The sequence below is a fragment of the Scleropages formosus genome, chromosome 1 (genome assembly GCF_900964775.1).
Source record: "Scleropages formosus chromosome 1, fSclFor1.1, whole genome shotgun sequence".
Taxonomy (NCBI): domain Eukaryota; kingdom Metazoa; phylum Chordata; class Actinopteri; order Osteoglossiformes; family Osteoglossidae; genus Scleropages; species Scleropages formosus.
This window is the reverse complement of record NC_041806.1, coordinates 13,925,408-13,947,893: the sequence shown is the minus strand read 5'-3', so window position 1 is coordinate 13,947,893 and position 22,486 is coordinate 13,925,408. Positions and strand designations below refer to the sequence as shown.

Genomic DNA, 22,486 nt, shown 5'->3' with positions numbered 1-22,486 from the left:
AGCCACTTGACTTGAGCATCATTTCAACCATATACAGCTGGTACAGTATACAGTGAAACGAAACAACGTTCCTCCAGGACCATGGTGCTACATAAAACAACAGAAAGCTACCTATATAGGACTACATAAAGTGCTCTCCTCTTTTGCACTTTCTCTAGGATATGAAGACATTTTCCTCAGAGAGTGAACTCTAAAGAACGTCGCTCATGGCTCTCGAACCCTATTTGCAGCCTGGCAGCAGTTAAATAGAAAAAACCTCAAATATGTCAAAAGTGTGAGGAGAAGGTTCCTTTGAGGTAAAGGAATAAGAGTGGAGGAACTCGCTTTGAGGAACCATCCTTGAAACCTGCAGCACCACGTATCACAACATACACCTCAAACATGGCGCAAACATGGGAAAAACAGAAGGACAGACGTCAAGGTGCCCTCTTCTAGTCCACTTGGGTTTGTGGTGGGACTACAGCAGGGTCACAGGTAGGGATTAGGGGTTAGAGGTTAGATTAGTGGTTAGGTTAGGGGTTAGAGTTAAGGGTTAGAGGTTGGATTTAAGGGTTTGGGATTAGGGTTGGGGTTAAGGTTTGGAGTTAAGGGTTAAGATTTGGGGTTAAGGATTGGGATAAGGATTAGGGATAAGGGTTAGGGGTTAAGGGACAGAAGTCAGTCTGTTTCCCACAGTTCTTCCTACCTTTCCTGGCCTTCTTCTGCAGTTTTAGTGTGTCTGAGGACTTCTTCTTGATCTCCTGCCGGGATCGCTTATACTCTACACAAGAAGAGATGGAGGAGTTAGTGGGACACAGGAGTAGAAGCAGTGCTGCACGGCGAAAAACTTGGCAGCGGGAGGAGCTCATTGATACAGAGGGTGGGGAGGATGAGCAAACTGGCTAGCACTTGGGCTTGCACCTTTGGCATGGTCCTTGTCCAACTGGTTGGCAGTCTTCTTCCACTCCTCAATGCGGTCCTGGAGGGGAGTGATGAGGCTCTCCATCAAGGCACTGGGAGGGACACGCAGCACAGTGACACACACTCAGAAGCTTAGTGTTAGGGTTAGGGTGAGCTCACCTGCCAAGACACTATTTTACTGACCCTTCTGCTAAATTTTCTGTCCTTTTGCCCTTGTGCTCTTCCATCTTTCTGTGTACTGTGTATTTATTTACCTTCTCTTATTCTATCCTCTATAATCTTTTAGTTTTTTTATCATTTCCATTCTCTGACCTGACTTAACTGTCATGTTTTGTTATGATATTGGGTTTGGAATTTGTCATTTTTCTGGCATTTTTGACTGTTAAAATAAAAAAAGAAGCAGACAGGAAACTACCATATTTTAATATGATTATTATATCATCATTCTGGTAGGACACTAGGTATCTATTGAGACTTGTACACACAATGTGTTACACAGCGATCCATAAACAAAACCAATACCAAACAGTCTAAATCTGCCGTGTAAACACTGTAGAAAACAAGGGAATCGAGGCTGTTTAACACGTATCTGCCAGGAAACCAGCAGCACTGAAAGTGAGAAAAAAATACATTGCTGTCCCTCAGCTCATATGGAAACTGACCCAAGAGATTGTGTAAACGCTCACTCAGCTCACATCCAACATCACCAATATGAACATGTGACTCTACCATGTGGGACTCTACCATGTGGGAAAACACTTCCAGGCCTGTCTCTCTTCTTTCTGGACACGAGTCCCTGTTCCGTTTCTGTCCCAGGTGCAAATGACAGCTATGCCGGCTACTTCCTGCCACTACAAGACACTCCCTGACCTGAGAGGGCATCTCAGTAACGCTCATGGAGAAGCACAGAGCCAGCAGGAGAATCTGGACTCCATGGCTCATCTTCTTGCTGAGATCAGTGTACTCTATTTGGTTAAGGGTCTTATAATAATATAATCATCATTGTTATTATTAGGTTTACAGGCCAGCAGGGGGCGTAGTGTTTACAGCCATCACCCTGCAACTGAAGGGTTCAAGCCCCTCTCGTACGGCAGCAGTACTGCTTGCAGAGCCACACGGTTCACCCCTCGAACACCGTGCTGGTGTCCAAACCCCAGAGACAGCACAGCGGTGGCTCTCACTTGGTGAAGAGGCGCAGCTTGGTCTCAATGCTGCGGTGTCGCATGCACATGCGCGTCAGCGCTGAGCCGATGTCCCTGGTGGCACCTGGAGGGACACAGAGCACAGAGAGATGTCAGCGAAGCTCAACGGAAGGAGCCCAGAGTTTCTCCAAAACAAAGTCCTGCTGGGAGGCTCCTTCTCCCGCTTGGCTTGAGCATCCACAGCTCAGGGGGAGGCGCACTCTCCATTAGACTTTTATGAAGCCCTTGTAACAGAAAACGGAATAAATCGGAACATGAGGGGCATCTCACAGAACACATAATTCAGATTATGTTGTGTTGTTTTGGTGCTGAGAATAACAATGAGGGGGCGGAGCCTGACTGACATTTCCCATGGCCCATTACAGCCAAACTGGGTCCAGTTTACGAATTTTGTTTCATAATCAACAGGAACTTCTCTCTTATCCTACGGATTCTATCAAAGAGGAAGCAACAGGCACTGAGCCAGCAGAGCTCCGCCCAGGGATGGACAGTATTATCCATGGTAACGGACCAAGCAAACACACACTTGGGCTCCTAGAGGATCTAGGTGCACTCCTGATGGAGTGGCTGCATTCGAGAGGGGACTCCAGCAGACTGGTCGCAGCCACACCTTAACTACACTTTTGAATATTGAATCCAAGGATGCATCACACTATGCGTAGCTCAGTGATGAGCGCACTAGCAGAAACGTGGCCTTTGCAGCGCCATTTCTGCCTCTCTCACGTGAGTACACATATGCTGATGGGCAGTTCAAAACCTCCTGGTGCAGGCTGGCATGATGCCAGTAGGTGGCATAATGATTAAGGAGCTTATATTTTTAACCACAAGCACAATATTGTGAGTGTTGCATCAAGAAACAGTATATAAAGTCCTGCCATAATGCTAGTCCAGGGGTCTCAAAACCCCCAGGAATACAACCGGAGACCAACAATGTCAAACACACCTCCCTCTCTCTCTCTCTCTCTCTTTACTTCCCTGCTCCGGATAATCACTCTCCCCCTCTGCTGGAGAGTCTCCATGGCAACATGGGAGATGAAACCTGCAAAGGGATTCTTGGGCAACAAAACCTCCCAGAGCCCTGCAGCTGCCTGTCTTTGCCGTGTCTCACACACACTGAAAAAATTAGCAGTCTGGTGGACACTGCTATTCAAATGACAGTTCTGCGGGACTCCATGTGGGGGTCATTGCTAAGGTGCCACAGGGACCAGAGCATTTTAATCTCCATGTTTGAATGGTGACACTTCTGCTGGGGGTGAAGTGAGCTGATCACATGTCGCCCCCTGTTGCCATGGTTACTACAGCTAACTCCTTGCATTTGCAGTACTTAATTTCGAAGGGCCTAGTGAAAAAGTCAGTGGTTGGCACAGCAACCATAGTTTGGCATGATACCACAGCACTGCATCACTTTCAAACATCGCAGAGGTTCTATGCAAAGTTTGACATCTGGTTACAGCTGCTCATGTCTTGCATCACGGTTTCCATTCAGACAGAGAGACCAGGTGAGGTCAGCAGGGCTTTGGTTGGGAACCTTCAGGACACTTTGGTTGGACCCTTAACAACATATTTTACCTGAACCAGGGTTCAAAACACTGGATCCGTGGGTCACTGTTCCCAGATCAGCTCTGATTAGCACTGTCGCTTCAGTCACAGACTGAGCTGCACGGCCTCATGGGAGCTCATGGCAGCTTATCATCATGGTGACATGGATCACGATACAGCTTCTGGAACATGTTCATTGCAGCACATTTAGTGCCATGAGTCATTAATGCCAGTTAAGGCCATCAGGAGGGTTTGAGTCGGTCTGCAGACCCACTGACTCTGATATGATGGTGCAGGAACCACTGGTACGTCTCAATGTGTTACCTTCACAGCGTACACATACAGACACAATGAAACACCATTGAATAACACACTACAGAGCAGAGGTGCTGAACCTACAGCCTGCGAAAGCTATTTATCTGGCCCACGTGATGACTTAGTGGGGATCTAGGAGTGACTAAATACTGTAATGGTGTGCTACATGAACTAGCACTAAGAATACACCAATAATAAAAATCAGTAAACTGATAAAGGATTCTCCCTATGTGAAGTTATGTAGTAAGTACAGCCATGTGTTATACAGTAGTACTGGTAAATGTGTAACGTTTGTTACCCACGAGATCAGTGTTGTAACATCAGGCTGGAAACTGAAGATGGGCAAAGACAAAACCAAAGGGGACAGAGGGTCCACACGTGCAGCTGGACCCCCGAACCACAGCCCCGTTTCATGGATTGGAACATACAGTGTTGGTTTTTTCCAGCAATCTGCGTTGAATAGGGCTTTCTGTAGATGAGTTTTAACTTCAAAGAAATTCTTCTGTTAATGAACTGGCATCCTACCTAGGGTTTATCCAACCAAACCAGACACTCAGGAATTTGGGGATGGGCTCTGCGCTGCAGGGGGGCATGGTGGCGCAGTGGGTTGGACTGCGTCCTGCTCTCCGGTGGGTCTGGGGTTTGAGTCCCGCTTGGGGTGCCTTGCAACGGACTGGCATCCCGTCCTGGGTGTGTCCCCCAGCCTTACGCCCTGTGTTGCCGGGTTAGGCTCCGGTTCCCTGCGACCCCGTATGGGACAAGCGGGTCAGAAAGTGTGTGTGTGCTCCGCACTGGCGCAACCATGATGCAGACGAGCAGTTTACAAAAGCATGTGTCCTCTTGACTGGTTTGTAACTCCAATCTCAGTGTAAATAAGGTAAGCAAAACACTTCAATTCATTGTATAAACACATCACACTTTCCTCATTTTATCAATCACTAACACTGAGGAAGAGCACACTGGAGCTGTAAATACTGTGGCAATGAGTTTAATTAAGGTATTTTTTGCTGTATTTCTTCCACAACAGACAGAAAGTTTAGAAACTGGATAAGTAAAGGAAATAAAATTAAAACTAAATAATTACACTGTGGTGGCGCAGTGGGTTGGACCAGGTCCTGCTCGCTGGTGGGTCTGAGGTTCAAGTCCCGCTTGGGGTGCCTTACGACAGACTGGCGTCCTGTCCTGGGTGTGTCCTTGCCCTGTGTTGCCAGGTTAGGCTCTGGCTCCCCGCGACCCCGAATGGGACAAGTGGTTCAGAAAGCGTGTGTAATTACACTGAATAATGTTTGTCTCTTTGAAATTATGCACAGACATCAACGGCAGTTGCTGTTTATCTGTTTTTCGGATTCAACCCTGAAAAATCATGAAGGCCGAAGCCTGACTGAAAGCTGTTAAATCCACTGAGAACCAAAGTTTTTCACACTTTCCTATGCTTTTTTGCTCCCCTCTTTCCTGCTCTATCTGTCTGTTTGCCCCCTTTGGGTTGTGCCTCTCCCTCAGTCTCAATTTCTATCTCCATCTCCTCCCCCCTCTGTGCTCAAGTATCTACTTCCTCAGTTTTCCCCTCACGTTCCTCCCTTCCCATTTCCTGGTCCAGAGGACCATCTGAACTTGGTTGCTGCAGACATTCGGCTGATGCAAGGTCAAAGCTATGCAAGGTCAAACACAAGGCATGGTAGCATGGTGGACAGCGCTACTGCCTTTGGATCCTGAGTTCCCAGGTTTGAATAGCATCCACTGTTGTTACACCCTTGGGCAAGGCTGTTACCCTAACTTATTCCAGTAAAAATGAATTTGTTAAATACATGGGTAAATCAGTGCAAACAGTTTAACAGGGTAAGTCATTTTGGAGAAAAGCATCAGATGCAATTAATATAGGTAAATGGTGCAGGAACCAAGACAATGGACCTTTGACCTAAAGGTTGTTGGTTCCCAACCCATGCAGGGAGTTGTTGAATTGATGAGTGACTGCAAGAAACTGCAATTAGACATCTTCCTTAACATGGTATTAACTGTTCCCTTAACTGCTCTTCCTCCTGTGGAAGTCTTGGACCTGAGCCCCTGGTCCCCCCCGGCCCCTCCATTCCCTTCACGGAGTAGGCCACTGAGAACCATGGTAGGGGAAGCTCAGATCCCCCTTCAAGTAAGTGTGTGTTGGTTTGAATAATATATCTCTTTATGGACCCTCTGGTAGAATTAACACCTCCTCACATATGCAAAGTTGTAGCCACAAAAAAGAAAAAAAAAAAAACACACACACAGAGCAGAATGAAGCAGACCACCCCACCTCCCTACTGAAAGAGGAAGCCATTTCTCTGCACTGTACCAGTCAGATTTACGATCTGTCATCATCATGGCAGAGTAAGGAGGCAGTAAAACCTAGTAAACCCCACCTCCCCCCCGGGTCACTGCCAATGTGCCAGAAGGCCAGAGTGGAAACCTGAAGGGGCACAAGAAGCATTCACAAACACATAACACATACAGACACACATGTGTAAAGATCCCCATGAGCAGACATACACAGAAGCACACAGAAAATGACACACAGGGACCCTATGTTGGAGACCACTGAATGAGGTCCCTCTGAACTCCACAAATTTCCCTCACAGGGCAGCAGGTGGTCAAAGCACATTGTCTTTGGGTCAAAAAAACCGATACAAGACAAATTTTTAAGATTCAATACAAGAGATTTTCAGAGCAATGTAGCAACTGTATTCATTAATACATACACACACACACACATACACACACACGCACACACATTGTCTGAAACCGCTTGTCTGAGCCTAACCCGGCAACACAGGGCGCAAAGTCTTTAATTCTCAGTGTATTAATGTGAGGCTGGAGCAGGTAGGTGGCTACTCCAGTCATTAAAAAGATCCATAGGTGAGTATCTCATAAGTCCGCCTCTTGTAGTCATTAATAAACATCTGCATTTAAATACTGAATAAAAGGATTCTGTGTGAATCAAAGAATAAAATATGAAAAGCTGGAGAACTAGCAGTATCTCTGAGGCTTTTTGTACAGTAGCACTGTGCGGCACACAGGGATGATACATATACAGAATACAGTCATCAACACACTTGAGACACTACATATACAATGTAGACACACATGCAGACTACGCAAAGACATAAACATATTGCATATTCAGAAAGTACTCGATTTTTTCACATTTTCCAGCAGCCTTATGCTAAAATCTTTGAATTTTTTTCCTTCATCAATTTATATTCAATAACCCATAATGATGAAGCAAAAACAGGATTATCCAAATTTTGGATTTAGTGATTTTCTGCCATTCTCCTCTGCAGATCCTCTCAAGCTCTGTGAGGTTGGATGGAGGCTGTCGGTGGACATCTATTTTCAGGTTACTCCAAAGATGTTTGGGTTCAAGTTTGGGTTCTGACTGAACCACTCAAGGACATTCACAGTGTTGTCCCTAAGTCACTCCTGTGTTGTCTTTGCTTTGTGCTTAGGGTTATTATCCTGTTGGAAGGTGAACCTTCAGCCCAGTCTGAGGTCCAGAGTGCTCAGGAGCAGGTTTTCATTAAGGATATCGCTATACTTTGCTCCATGCAGCTTTCCCTTGACTCTGACTAGTCTTTCAGTCTCTGCCGCTGAAAAATAACCCAACAGCGTGATGCTGCTACTACAATGTTTCACTGTTGGGTTTGTATTGTGCAGGTGATGATCAGTGCCCTGTTTTCTCCAGAAAATGCACTTATAATTGAGGCCAAAAAGTTAAATCTTTAGCTACCTTTCTGCAAATTCCAAGGAGGCTTTCATGCGTCGTTTCCTGAGAAGAAGCTTCTGTCTGGCCACTGCCATAAAGCCCAGATCAGCAGAGTTTTACAGTGATGGTTTTCCTTCTGGAAGTTTCTCCCATCTCCACATGGGATTTCTGGGGCTCAACCAAGACCAGGTTCTTGGTGACCTCTCTTACCAAGACCCTTCTCCCCCAGTTGATCAGTTTAGCCAGTCAACAGTTCTAGGAAGAGTTGTGGTTGTTCAAAACTTCTTCCATTTAAGAATTCTAGAGGCTACTGTCCCCTTGCGAACCTTCAATGCTGCAGAAAGCCTTCCCCATATCTGTGCCTTGACACAATCCTGTCTCTAAGCACTGCAGGCAATTCCTTTGACTCATGGTTTGACTTATACTCCGATACACACTGTCAGCTGAGGGTCCTTATATAGACAGGTGTGTGCCTTTCCAAATCATATCCTATCAACTGAATTTACTACATGTGGATTCCAAACAAGTTGTAGAAACATCTCAAAGATGATCAATAGAAATGGGATCCACATGAGCCAAATTTCAAGAGTCATAGCAACGGGTTTGAATACTTACGTCAATGTGATAGAGTTTTTTAGTTTTAATAAATTAGCAAAAATGTATAAAATCTTGGGGGGTGCCGTGGCGCAGTGGGTTGGACTACAGTCCTGCTCTCCGGTGGGTCTGGGGTTCGAGTCCTGCTTGGGGTGCCTTGCGACGGACTGGCGTCCCGTCCTGGGTGTGTCCCCTCCCCCTCCGGCCTTACGCCCTGTGTTGCCAGGTAGGCTCTGGCTCCCCGTGACCCCGTGTGGGACAAGCGGTTCTGATAATGTGTGTGTGTGTGTGTGTGTGTGTATAAAATCTTGTTTTCACTTTCTCATTATGGGGTATTCGGTGTAGATTTATGAGGGGAAAAAATAAACAATTTTAGCGTAAGGCTGCAACATTAAAAATGTGAAGAAAGTGAAAGGGTCTAATACTTTCTGAATGTGCTGTTCATAATATATACGCACTAATGCATCACTCACATTGACAACTAACTAATGCATACAACAATTTCCATCACCATGACAACCCAATACAAACTCCTATTAGAACTTTAATCCACAATAAGGACAGACCCCCATGGGTCGAGAGACAGATAGGGACCAAAGAGAGGAATTCAAGTTCCCGCCTGCCGTTCAGAAACCCTATTGCCCAGATGTCCTGTCCACCGAGGTCTGAGACACTGTCTTCATGTCCTCTGTGAGAAGGACCTGGCAGCAGTTACACACTCCTGTGTCTGACCAACAGGACACAGACACCTTCAGAATACAAACACATTTGTCCCCCGGTGACAGAAGAGGCAAAGCAGCCTTAGAGGTACAGGAAAGATGAGTTCTATGTACACTGGGGATGGGGTGTGTGTCCACAGCATCCCTCCCTCACCTCTAGTGTTGGTCGCCATGTCCGCCACCTTCTGAAAGGCATCCAGGAAGGCCACGGTTGCCAGCACTGTTGTCCTGATGTAGAGCACACACAGAGGGAGGTGTGGATTTAAATGGGGGAGAGAACAGCAATGGGCAAGGCAGAATGAGGATGGAGACAGCAGAAGAGGAAACAAATCTGAACACAGGGATGAAGACACTTTTAATCCATTACAAAATTCCTTATCAACATAATAATATTAATTATTATTATTATATAGCACCTTTAATACAAATATTGCAGTTGAATGTGTTTCACAAAGAAGTATAATAAATCAAAACAAAAACAAAAAATAGCAAAAATAACATTAAAATGTTCATTAAAAGCTGAATTTTAAAATGTTTTAATTTTAAATTTAAATGATTTTATAATCATTCATAACTTCTATGTTTCCGTTTGACTGTTCTGTGGATAATCATGTTCATGTATTTACACTCACAAACACATATATACGCACGCACGCACGCACGCACGCACGCACACACACACACACACACACACACACACACACACACACACGCACACCTTCGCAAAAACGGAACCAAACTGCACTGACATATTAAACTTGACCCAGGACCACAACACACAGAAACGCTATCAATGCTGCAGTCACATGGCTGTGTGTCACTGTCAGAGTCAACCAAGCAGTTAAGGCTCTAGAGTGAGAATACCAGGGCACGTGCATAGTCAAGCCAACTGGAAAGATACACACACACACTTAGAGCTATGCACTGGAACAGCAGCCACGTCATGTGGTTATATCATCACCGAGCATCATGTGACATCCCAACTTCGCTGCACTACAGGGAAACACACAGATGCTCAATATCTACACTGTTTATTACATAATTTATTACTTCTCCAGAAGCTTCTGTTTGAAACAACTTAGTTTGCAATTGTATGTTTCTTCACCAATTTATGACTGGTTATTGTTTGGAGAGGGATGGGGGCTGGTACAGGGGCACCACAGAGGATAGCTTCACTGCCATGGGAACCTGTAACCTTGACAGATGCAGTGAGACACACTGAGATGTAGTAACAGAGTAAAATGGAGTAAGATGGAGCAAGGAATAGTTTGATGTTTTTAGATAAATAGTGATTTGCCCCTTAGCGCTACAGTCAGTGTCACCAAAACAGACTCACCTGAGCTGCGCATGCAGCTTCGTGGCCTTAGCACTGAAGTCCTCCCACACTGGGTATGAGCACTGCAGGGGAGGGGACAGAGAGTGGACAGGTGATCAGGTGAGCAGAAGGCTGTGGGGGGGTGAAGGTGTCATTAATCCAGAGGGTCAAACTACAACCCAAATTCCAAAAAAGTTGGGACAGTATGGAAAATGCTAATAAAAACAAAAGGGAGTCATTGACTTGTATTCAAACAAAAACAGTATAAAGACAAGGTATTCCCACTGATTCTGTGTCAGTGCTATACTAGTGGAAAGCTGGTAGCATAGTGCTTAAAGCTGTTGACTTTGAACCTGAACGTCGTTGATTTGAATCTCACCTTCGATTGTAGTACCCTTGAGCAAGAAGCTTACCCTAAAATTGCTCTAGTAAAAATTACCTGGCTGTACAAATGGTTAAATATTCTTAAGTTGCTTTGGAGAAAAGCATCAGCTAAATGAAAAATTGTATTTCATGTTTAACCTAGTCAACTCCATTGTTTTTTGAAGCTATACCTTTATTCTAAAACTAATTACTGCAACATGCTCCAGAAAACGGGTAGCTTAGGACTAATAATGATGTGACAAGTTAAAATAACAAGGTGATGTGAAACAGATGAGGCAATCATGTTATAGTATACAGTCTTACCCTGCATAACGTCCTATCGAACTACGTTCCTTCGCTTATACGTCCGTTATCCCATGAAAAAATAATAGAAATTAAAGAAGAATTTTAGGCAGAGCAATGGAGCAGACACAAGCGACTTTTAAGCAGCCATACGCACACACGTGATTGCCCAGAGAGGTGACTGTGCTGCCGGGCATACAATGTTAAATTACTTATAGTGTATAATACAGTATACATATGTTTTAAGTCATAATAAACACCTATGTAACTGATTTATGTTTCAAGGTTATTGTAATGTACTTTCAATCATTATTACCTTAACAAAATAAAAAAGTTTACTGTACAGTCCAGTACTGTACAACAATACATGGGTGATCACGCTATGTAAAGCAGAAGCCATACATCAACACTGTCCAGAAGTGCTGCCAACTTCTCTGGGCTTGGTCTCATCTGAGATGGACAAGAGCACAGTGAACTCGTGTTTTGTGGTCAGACGAGTCAACATTTCAAATAGTTTTTCAGAAAAAAAACAGCCGTTGTGTTCTCCAAGTGAAAGAGTAAAAGGACCATACATGAGGTTATCGGCAACAGGTCCAAAAGTCAGCATCTGTCATGGTATGGGGTGTGGCAGTGCCCATGGCATGGGTAACTTGCACATCTGTGAGGTCACCTTTAATGCAGAAAGATATGTACAAATTTTGGAACAACATATTCTGCCATCTAGACGCTGTCTTTTCCAGGGACGTCCCTGCATTTTCCAGTAGGGCAACACTGAACTACTTTCTGCCCGGATTACAAGTGCATGGCTGTGTAAACAGATTGTGGGTACTAGATGGACCTGCCTGCAATCCTGACCTGTCTCCGACTGAGAATGCGTGGCACGTTATGAAAAGAAGGCTCGTACAATTGCCCAGCTTAAAACCTGCATAATGGATAAATAGGGGAAAATTGTGCTTGCTAAACTTAACCAACTGGTATCTTCAGTGCTCAAACGCTAAATAAATATTGGTGATGTTACACAGTGGCAAACACCTGACTGTCCCAACTTCTTTGGTATGTGCTGCAGGCATCAGTTTCAGAATAAACGTATCTTCAAAAAACAATGCAGTTGACTAGGTAAAACATGAAATACCTTGTCTTTATACTGTTTTTGCTTGAATACAAGTCAGAGTAAAGATACACATCATTCCTTTTTGTTTTTGTTAGCATTTTCCATACTGTCCCAACTTTTTTGGAATCGGGGATGTACATTCATCATTCATCACTTGCATGACAGGTCTGCCTTCTTTCCCATTTCCAGCGTACAGTGGAGGGCTGTTCCCTCCTCCCCGATGCTCTCTCTTATACAGGCTCAGCTCTATCATGACTCCAGACACCAGGTCTCTCCTCTTTATCCATGTTGGCCTATCAGGTCTCCTCTCTGTTCTCTAGTAGTGCAGCCCCCCTGCAAATGCCACAATTATACAGTAATTAGCCGCGCTTCTGATGGCTGGTCTAAGACTTCAATGGTGTGGGGGTAGGGCTGGGGGCCAGGGTGGCAGGGAGATGATGCCAAATGCGATTTTGCTCACGACTGGTGCGATAACAAGGCCCTCATGCAGACTTGCTTCGCACGACTCCAAAACCTCATTTGTCATCTGGATGTCTGCTCATTGAATCCGGAACCAAAGGGCTCCTCCCTGAGGGGTCAAGCTACCCTGTTTGGATCCGCAAGCGTGTGGCGCACCAATATTGATCAGTGTGGCCCTGTGAGAGGCGATAAGGGAGAAAGCACCCCAACTCAATTATACGACGGCTTCATTTGCACATTTCGAATTTTAATCAAATAGCAAAGTGGCCTCAAGGCTCTGAAACATCTTCTCTAGCACGTTGTCTGCAGGGTTATTTCACTCTCCGTGTCCTGCAACCTGAGGTACAGCCCTGAAAGCGTACAGTGTCACCTACACCGCATCCCCAAGTTACAAATGGTGGACTTGGGCTGTAAAGGACCCCAGTTTATGTTTAAAACGTATCTTCCTTGAATGTCTTCCTTTGTGAATACCTTTGTTAAATTTGTTTTCCTTTGTATTTGTACTTTTGTTTTGTCATATTACTGCAATGGCATACAGTTATTTAAAGGGGCTTTTATTTTGATACGGTCTCGTTTTTTCCAAAAGCCCTGTGTTCAGGATTGCTGAATTAGTTTAATGTGGTTGGCGTGTAGATATAATTTAGCCCAGCCTGTGGTTAGCTGCATGCTCCAAGAACGAAGAAATTTATTTAATATAAGGATTAGCAACCCTCCGAAGAGGCACAAGGTTTGTACGTGTAATATATTGTTGTGAATGTCCTATTTAATTGTACTTGTTTTCTCTATGTTTATGCTAGGTGTCACGTACAGTCTGTCGAGTCGCTGTGTGTTTGCGAAGGACAGAACGAAAATTAAATGTTAAATATTTGTGTTTCTTTTTTTCTTTTTTACACCAACTCTTATGTTGGGGATGTTGCCAAGTTAATGTTTCAATAAATCAATTAATTATTAAACCATCATCAGTCAAGTCACTGTCTTGTTGGCCATGGCATGCTCCTGATCACTCGGATGGGGACTGCTAGCCTAGATAACAAATAAATTGAACAATGTTTGTAATTGCATTTTCTTCGTTCAGCTGTTTTAAAAAATTTCTTTTTAAAATCGTATCTCACCTCATTTCCACAGTGTTTCTAGCTTGTGTCTGCTGTTCATATGAGTTTCACTGATCACTTAGAAGTTAAGGAACGTTAGACATGTTTACAGGACAAAGCCAGGAATCAGCAGTGAATATTATCTTTTTGATAATGTAGTTTCATTTAAAGTAATTTAGAATTTCAACTTCAATGTAATCAAAGTTAAAAAAGATAAATAAATACTTGTCATTCGAATATGGTTATAGCTGATATTTTTTGCAGAACATAACCAATGATTACATCTAGGAATGTCTACGTAATGGTTTGTTGATTGTGATACTGATGGTGGTAATGGTGACTTTGAGGTTACAAACAAAATGAGTTATGAACAGCCTTACAGTGCCAATTACATTAGTAGGTTGAGGAACGCGTTTATCCGCTGACCGCATTGTTTCGTGCCAAACTCTGCCGTTTTCTGTACAGATACGTCCTGCTCAATATTCAGTGCATTTGGAACTAGAACATAAAACCTTCTGTCACTGAAGTTCATTGGCATAACTTCTCCAAAACCAACCACTACTGATGATTCTTGCATAATCTGTACATACTAACCATTTGTGCCCATAAATTTATGAATTGGCATCTATTTCTCTCCACAGCCAGTACTGAACACAGTATGACTAGGTGGTTACCAGTAAATGTACTCAAACGCACATTCAAAAGTGGGTCTTGAAAAAAAGAGCAAAATCCTAGGATGGTAAGAAACACGGGAAACTGGCGGAATATTGGCAAAAATAAAGACGTCATCCAAGTTGCCACTGGAGCACAGCCTATGGCAGCGCATTATGGGCTCCAGCCTCAGCATGGTAGATGTGCATCAACACTTATCCCTAGCTGCTTCCGCCCGAGGCATCACCCCAAGGTGTTCTCGACACAGGCCGTCCTGAACACGGGGGTTGTCATAGCGACGCCAGTTCTGCAACACAACAAAAACAGAGGAGCTAATAATGACCAGGCGACATCACACGGGTACTGCTATTCCATGCACGCTGTGGGCTGTGACCTCCGTATGGACCTTTACCTACAGAAACATGCACACGTTTTTCACAGGAGTCTCAATCAGCACCTTTCTCAAAGGTTCAACAGCTGAACACTACCTGCTGTGACAAGGCTCTGGTTCAAGGCAGAAATACACCACTACTGGCATGTGGCGGTGGCTGGTATCTCCTCCGTAAACTTTCATGAAATCATTGATTTAATGGGAGTTAAAAAAAAAATCCTTACCTATTCTACACACAGCTACAGGTGTAATGTGTGCTGCTTAAATGGTGATGTTGAACCCACTGACTCTATTGTGAGAGTTGTGTATCTGTTTCTGTGCCCCTGTCTGTTGCTGATGCACTTTGTTTACTCCAAGCTGTCCATCACTTTGGAGAAAAGTGTCAGCTTACTGAATAAATGGGGACCTTGTTAAATATAAATTTAGTTTAGATTTTAGTACAATTTGAAATGTTTTATTTTAATTAAATACTTCTGTGTTGTGTATTTAGAATTGTACAGCTGCAAATTGCGTGAAATAATGCAGATTCACTTCATTCTAAATTCCGGGTATGTGTTGATGAATTATAGACCTGTAGAAAAAGACCAGAAAAGAAGGTTAAAACTGGTACTATGAACCCAGCCTATGAGCTACGGAGATGTGTTTGAAGAGGAAAGACACTTCCCACCATGATTCTGAAACATTGCTGTTCAATTACTGCAACCCAAGACCATCAAGTAGAAATATTGCTCCCATAGTGCACTGCAGAAAACCCACCAGAAAATGGGTATGATTCCCTCATGCTGCTACTCTGTGTTGTCCAGCAGATCACTGTGAGCCAAAAGCCACCATTTGCCCACATGCAGTGCAGGCACTTTATGGAGATGAGTTCTTGAATGTCTTTGACCTTCACATTCTCTCAGTCAACCAATGTGCTTCCACTTGGTGGGTGGATTTCTCATGTGATTGAAAGTGGCGCCCTCTACCTTCCTCTGCTGATCAGCTCTTCACTGGTTGCATCCTGCTGGCATTTGGGTTGACTCCCATTCATGCCACAGGTTCTACATTCACACATGGCTACAGAACAGTGACTGCATCTGTCATCCCATCACTGCTCAGGGCATCAGACCAGCCACACATGGACATTCCATGCCAGCTGCTCAGACCTGGACACCACTCATTATTAATGTTTTCTCTCCAATTATTATGTTGGCCAATAAGCACTCGGAATTTTCACTGAAAGACAGATCACAGGCGGCTGCCAGAAGAAACATAGGTTGTTGACTGCATAATTCATGGAGAAAAACTGGAGGACCAGTTTGTGCATGCAATATGAAAAGGTAAATAAGCACACTGAGGGCCACGTCATATGGTTATAGCTCACGTCCACACCTCTGGACTCAGATCAAGGTTCGTCTACAGCACATGACCTTCCTGTACTTCAGGAGCAAGCAGTCCAATCCCACCACAATCCCACAGGTTCAGTACAACAATCAAAGCCAGCTACAGAGTACAGTCACCTCTAGTAGCTCTTGAGCTCTGAGATGATCCACCTCCCTGTGTCTGGTCATCAGATCAATGAAAAAATGATGGATGGGCACACCCCACCACCAAAACCCACATTCTTTTGCAGCCTTGATGGAACCGTCACCACCACCTAAAGAAACTGAGCCGTTGAAATCCTATGCTGCGGTCTACTTCAGAAATGTGGCAGCCAAAGCCACAGAAAAATTAATAATGGAATCAGTTCACGTGGGGACTAAATATTGGTCATTAGACACTAGGAAATCTCCTGAGCTACAGAGAGGTCCTTTGTCTCAGTGGAATCATCTATACCCCGACTGATGTGGAAATCATATTTCCGAGCTGCAGGTACGCAGGCAGAGTTTGGGATCCATCATGTGGGAGGAACGAAAAAAAAATAATGGTGTGGACCACCTGACTCAGCTTTTTCTCCTCTTCTTCACTGATGAAAAAACACAGTTGCGTTATGAAAACTCTGAATTCACAAGGGCTGTTTCAACTCACAAAATGACATCCTGCTGCAGTACCTAAAATGTCCCCAATCCTCATCCCACTAGCTTGGAGGTCTGTAAACCACCCAGGACACAGAATGGGGACTCTGGATGAGAACATTGTGGAAGTTCACAACCAGGCCAGTCATCTCCATCATTATCTCCAGCCTAGTCCACAGTTGTATATATCCATACACTGCACAGCTAAATAGCCTCAACTGTTGTAGGTTTAAAAGAGCACATCAGTCCTGTAGCTTGTATGCCATCTGCAGCAAAGTCCTCTGGGAACTATAGTGCTCACGCAGAGGCGCGGCAGCGTCGCATTGCTTTATTAGAAAAATCCCTTGGGAAAAGGCTTACTTGAGATGCTTGTTTCTGCAATTAATTCACCCTTTTGATGCTCTCTCTGTCAGTAGCCCACAGTAGAGGACCCTCTGACATTTTCAAAGAGACACAGCCAACAGATTACGGAGCACAGTGCATGGTGTCACCTAGAGGAAGGTGCAAGGTTCTACCTCCTTTGGTCGTTGCCACCCACTGCCCCTCACCACTATAACCACGTGGTCATTTGGCAAGTGACCACAATGCTCATTTTCTGTTCTTGGCCATCCACGGGATGGGTGGGTTTTGCATCTCACCTGTCTCATAAAATCTGCATCTGTCCAATTCTGAAACACATTTGAAAAACAAATAAGGCAACTGTCCGGATTTACATATCTCTGTAAACTGTACCCACAGCGAGGCAATCAGGTGGAAAAAAGTGTACTGATAAAGAGAGCCGAACACAAAGAAATGGCCCAAAATAGCCACAATGTGGGGCTGTTCCACTTTATTTCTGACAAATCTGGGACCGTTATTATGAGAAAATAATTCTGAAAGGAAAACGCAGAAGACAGAATTAGCAATGTCACATGGTTTCTTTATTACGATGGAGGCTGTCGCTTTACATTTTTTTACATCAGATTCCTTAATGCACTCAACCCCCGTTATTAAATCTCCTGATATCCAGTTTCTCACATATTCACTCCAAGATTACTAACACCACCTACCAATAATCGGTCATACCCATTCTGAGCCACCACACTTGGTCCCGCAATGAACTGAAAGAGACTTAGAAACTGTGCCAAGTGGCTAAGAGAAAGTGAAAGAATGAGAGACCGTGAGACACACTGCAGTGTGTGTCATTCTTGCACTTATAATGTAGAAGAAAAAATAAGTTAAACAACAAATATAATGGAATAAAAAGATAATTATTCTTCTATTTCAAATGAAGACTTTGAAAGAAACTCTCAGGAGTACAATGGAGACGAAGCTTTTTCAACACTGTACAGGCTCATTTGCCATGCAAAGAGAACAAGGAATTAAAAACTTGAATTTTTTTCTGAGGAAAAAAACAAGTCAAACCACATAAAATCCAAATGTTACACTATCTTGTGCTTTTATTAGATGATATTAGGCATCATTAGGGTGATTCTGAGGACCTGGGAACAGTTTCAATTTTTCCCCCATTAGAAATAATGTAATTCCATTGTCCACTTTTCCATATTCAGGCTGCTTTCAGGAACAAATTAGGAACTGTTAACACGGGTGGAATTTATTTTTGCTGTGCACTTGTCAAGTAAATGGATTCACAACTATTCTACGTGTCCAGCTACCTATCCTGAACAGTGGCGGACAGCCATTACTCTCCAGCTCTTCCTCCTCCTCCTCTTCATCATCACCACCACCACCACCACCACCACCACAAGGACTTTGGGACACTTTGAAGGTTCAGCAGGAACTTTGGAAACCACTAACTGCGCTGAGTGTTTCTAGTGTTTAAAAGTTATACAGCAACGAAGAAGCACAAACTCTGACCCTGTAATACAGTGGCCATCGCAGCATTTCCAGGGGAAACTTGGAAGCACACACACATACACACATAAACATACACAAAGAGGATGGCTGCTGGGGAATGTCCTGAAACTGCGCTATGATATGAGCCAGCGATCAAAGGGAAAGGACACTCAACCCTCCATGTTTACATATTTCACTTTTTTGTTGTTTGTTCCCAGATTTTTTAAAGAATATTTTTATTTGATTGCATCGGTGAAGGTTTTATGGTTCTCATGCACAGCTGTAGTGGCAAACAGGACCCTGTGTGTAAAGAGCCTCCTCAGCATTGCACACCTGACAGTTTCTTTTAAGTCTGCACTGGGAACAATCAATTCTATTTTCATTTCATTATAGTTTACATTTAACTTTCTTTTCTTAATTATAAATAAATCCAGATACTGACAGTTTCTTATTTTAAATTTGTTAAATGTTTTTTTTTTAGGTTTACTGGACCTATAAAGAACATGCTTACACACTCACACACCTTACACACTTATGAAAGACAGGTCACCATGACCAAGGAAAACATGTGTCCTCCAGGTCCCTCCTGTCCTTCCCTCGCTCACGTCCTCACAAACTCCCAGTATGCTCTGCACATGTCCGAGGGCATGCAAGAAGGGAAGCGGAGGCACTCAATTACACACACCATAGAAGATGGCCTCGCGTTGCTGTCACCACACCCCCATCGCCACCTTGGGGATGAAATACACCCAGCGTGTGGGACACAAGCAATGGAACGTGGGCAGCACCACACTGGGCGACCGGAGCATTCACCAAGGGAGACCACAATTCATACAGCGTCCCTACAGTGATGAATTCAGTCCAATATTCTTCACTCGTGAAAAGTTCATGGAGCAGAGGAGGAAAGAGGCTCAGAAAGATGGGCTTGAGACCCTTCTTATATGTTAAGATGAATTCAGCAGCTCTGAAGGATAGAAGGAACCCATTCCACCACACTGGGGACAAAACAGGGGCCTTCAGTCGATATTCATTGAAAGCCTTTGTACCAAATTACGCAGTTCTTAGCATTAATAGAACAAATAATTTAGCCTTAAGTTTCCTTAACAAAAGGAAATATTAAGTGAAATAACACATATGAATAAGGGTGCAGCAGGTGGTGCAGCAGTTCCAGTTGTCACCTTGCAGCCTGAAACCCATAGATTCAAATCCCACCACCTTCAGTAGTTCCCTTCGTCAAAGGAGAGACCCTAAATTGATAAAGTGAATAATATCTTGCTGTATAAATAGGCAAATCAATGTAAGTCACTCTGAAGAAAATTTATACATAAATAAATACAAATATTAAGGGTCTCTTATCCACATGCTGCTCTGAACCTCATCTTTCTGAACTGGGCCCCTCCATCTCGCTGGAGCTTGGATATGTCCCTCAGTCCATCATCCCTCGGAACTTCATGTCCTTCGTGTTTGTCTTTGAATGCTATTTCTTTGCTATTGGGCATCTTCACATTCCCTCTTAGACCTTTTGTTCTGCGCAGCTTTTCCTGTGCACATCAAAAGCCCATCTCTTTGTCTTTCGGTCCCTCTGTGCTTTGTCTCTTTGTTCATCTCTTGGTAAGTGCCATCAAATCAATGTCAACTTCACACAACCACAAAAGAGCTCCACAAAGTTCTGTCCTCTACTTTGTATTCAGGTGTAAAAGAGTTTAACCTTTTTGTCCTGTTTTATGACTTTGACTGTCTGTCCACGATCACCTTCCACACCTCTGAAGCCCATCTCTCTGTTGTCAACACATGTCTACATCATCACTTCCTCTATATGTGAACTTCACCTTTCTCTACAATGTCCATCAAGAGGATTCCCTCAGTCATCAGCTGTGCTGGTCTCAACACTGACCCCAGTGTAGCCTTTCCAGAACATTCCCACACAAAGGCTCCATTCTAAACCCACAGATGAGTTGGCAGATGAGCCTCCAGGCGCCTGGCTCATTTGCATGCGTCCCTCACTCAGGGAAGTGTGGGCCACTAGGGATGCAGTCTGATCTCCATCATCACCAGCCATCGATGGACACCTGGACCACCAGGTGATGTCAGCTGAGTTCCTGTCCAAAACGGTGACATGGGGCTCCAAGGGGAGCAGAAACTCACCATCCATAACACACATGTTCCTCTGCTCCACAAAAATGCCAGTACAGTGACCACCCAGAGACCATGACCACCCATTCCATGGGGGCCTCACAGGAAAGGGCTGTTGCTGTGGAAACCATTTGACCCATATTCTGTTCACCCTGTGGTCAGAAGCTCAGCGGGACATGGCCATGCAAGTGCATGTGTGTATTTGCCTGGATGGGATGGCATGAGCATTAAATTATGAATGAAAGGCGTACATGGGGGTTGGGGGCTGTGGGATCAGGAGGAAATTAATCCTGGGCTCGGGCTTTGATGTTCACACAGCTTCGGGAATGCTGGTAAAATCAGACACACTGTAATTTCATTACAGTAAGTGTGTGTCCGCGCGTAGAAATGACGGCAGAAACACAAAAAATATTTAAGCAACAATCAGCCCTAATCAATATAACACCGTAAAATATGAACACTAACTAATACGAACACTACACCGACATTCAAACCCACACCGTCGCAGAACTAATAAGAGATGACGCGTGTCGCGACACCGTCGGCGTCCGTACACCTGGCCAGCGGCAGGCAGCACGTGCACGGACAGGTGGACAGACGGGTCGCGCGTTCGCCACCAGGTCCGTTTGACACGAGATCGATTTCTCTTCTCTGCGGCCGCGAAATGAGTGCGCGCGCACACAAACACACAGAGAGCGGTGTGGTTTAAAGACAATTAATGGTCGGAATGATGAGTTCGGTTCTACTGTAATGAAGATAAAAGGAATGCGAATCGTCCATGAAAATCATGTCATGCAAGAGCGCGCGATTGTCGTGTATCTGTGTGTAGTACATTGTTTCATGTACCGACTAGTCACTCCGGGTGAAAACACATATATGCGCGTGCGCACAGAGTGAAACACAAACAGTGTGACTGAGGAGGTAAAGCAGGGTAAAAACAGGGTACCTTCATGTCGTTGACGATGGCTTGGAAGAGACCCCCCAGCGCGCTGCACTCCTTTTCCACCGCCTCCATGTCCTCTGACACACACTCTCCCACAGTCAGAATCCTGCCGGTCGCACTCCTCTATTTCGACGCCCGGCTCGAACCCGAACCGGGTTCCCGATGTCCGCTGATGACGACGGAGGAAGCTGGTGGAAGCTGCTCGCCGCGCTCGCGGGGCGGTCGGTGCGGAGAGGGACAATCAGAGAGCTCGTTGCTCTTCACCCCTTTGTACCCCCTTTACCCCGTTTCACAGTGCTGAGTGCCGCGCTCCCGGCTTAGCGGAATGCAGCCCCGCGGGAGGTCTCGTCATCCTAGTAACTGAGTGGAGCCGCGGCTCCGATTTCTTATACACCGTGTTCAAGACACCGCGAGCAGAGCGGTAAAGTGTGGGGTAAACAGTGGCGGTCGTGTGTCCGTTCAACTGAGCACAGAGCGAGCGCTCGGTGCTGGAACCGGGGAGGGGAGGGGCTATTGGGCATGTCTACTGTCAGAGTGGGAAATGAGGGACCACACATGGTAGTATCTGATGAAGGTCCCGGCTTCCGAACCCAACACTGCTGCAGTGCTCTCGGTAAATGTGCTTACCCAGAATTGATACAGTAAAAATTACTGTAATGAGAATTTTATCATCTTCAGCCAGTCATCTTTAGTGCTGTAATAAAAATTATAATTATTTGTCTGGAGAGGACATGAGTGTGGACTGAGCCAATAGGTCTGTGTACAAGATAATAACAGAATCAGTCTTGCTGGAGTTAGGAGATCAGCTGATATCATCCTCTCATTGTATATGTGTCATATCCCATACATTTCTAGTGGACACCCATGATGATGTGTCTGCAAAACAAATTGTAT

At 44.6% G+C, this 22,486-nt stretch overlaps 1 protein-coding gene across 4 annotated transcripts in view; it reads right to left on the bottom strand.

The window, feature by feature from the left end:
• LOC108937819 (protein MTSS 2-like) overlaps positions 1 to 22,038 on the bottom strand; it is a 32,260-nt gene extending 10,222 nt beyond the window's left edge. For all 4 annotated transcript variants that reach the window (XM_018757990.1, XM_018757992.1, XM_018757991.1 and 1 more), the window contains exons 1-6: positions 21,596 to 22,038; positions 10,339 to 10,400; positions 9,157 to 9,230; positions 2,082 to 2,166; positions 901 to 992; positions 686 to 760 (exon numbers count right to left, since the gene is read on the bottom strand). In XM_018757990.1, coding sequence (XP_018613506.1) covers positions 686 to 760; positions 901 to 992; positions 2,082 to 2,166; positions 9,157 to 9,230; positions 10,339 to 10,400; positions 21,596 to 21,664 — 457 coding nt within the window. In that variant the 5' untranslated portion in view covers positions 21,665 to 22,038. The remainder of the gene's footprint in view (positions 1 to 685; positions 761 to 900; positions 993 to 2,081; positions 2,167 to 9,156; positions 9,231 to 10,338; positions 10,401 to 21,595) is intronic.
• Between the last annotated feature and the right edge of the window lie 448 nt (positions 22,039 to 22,486).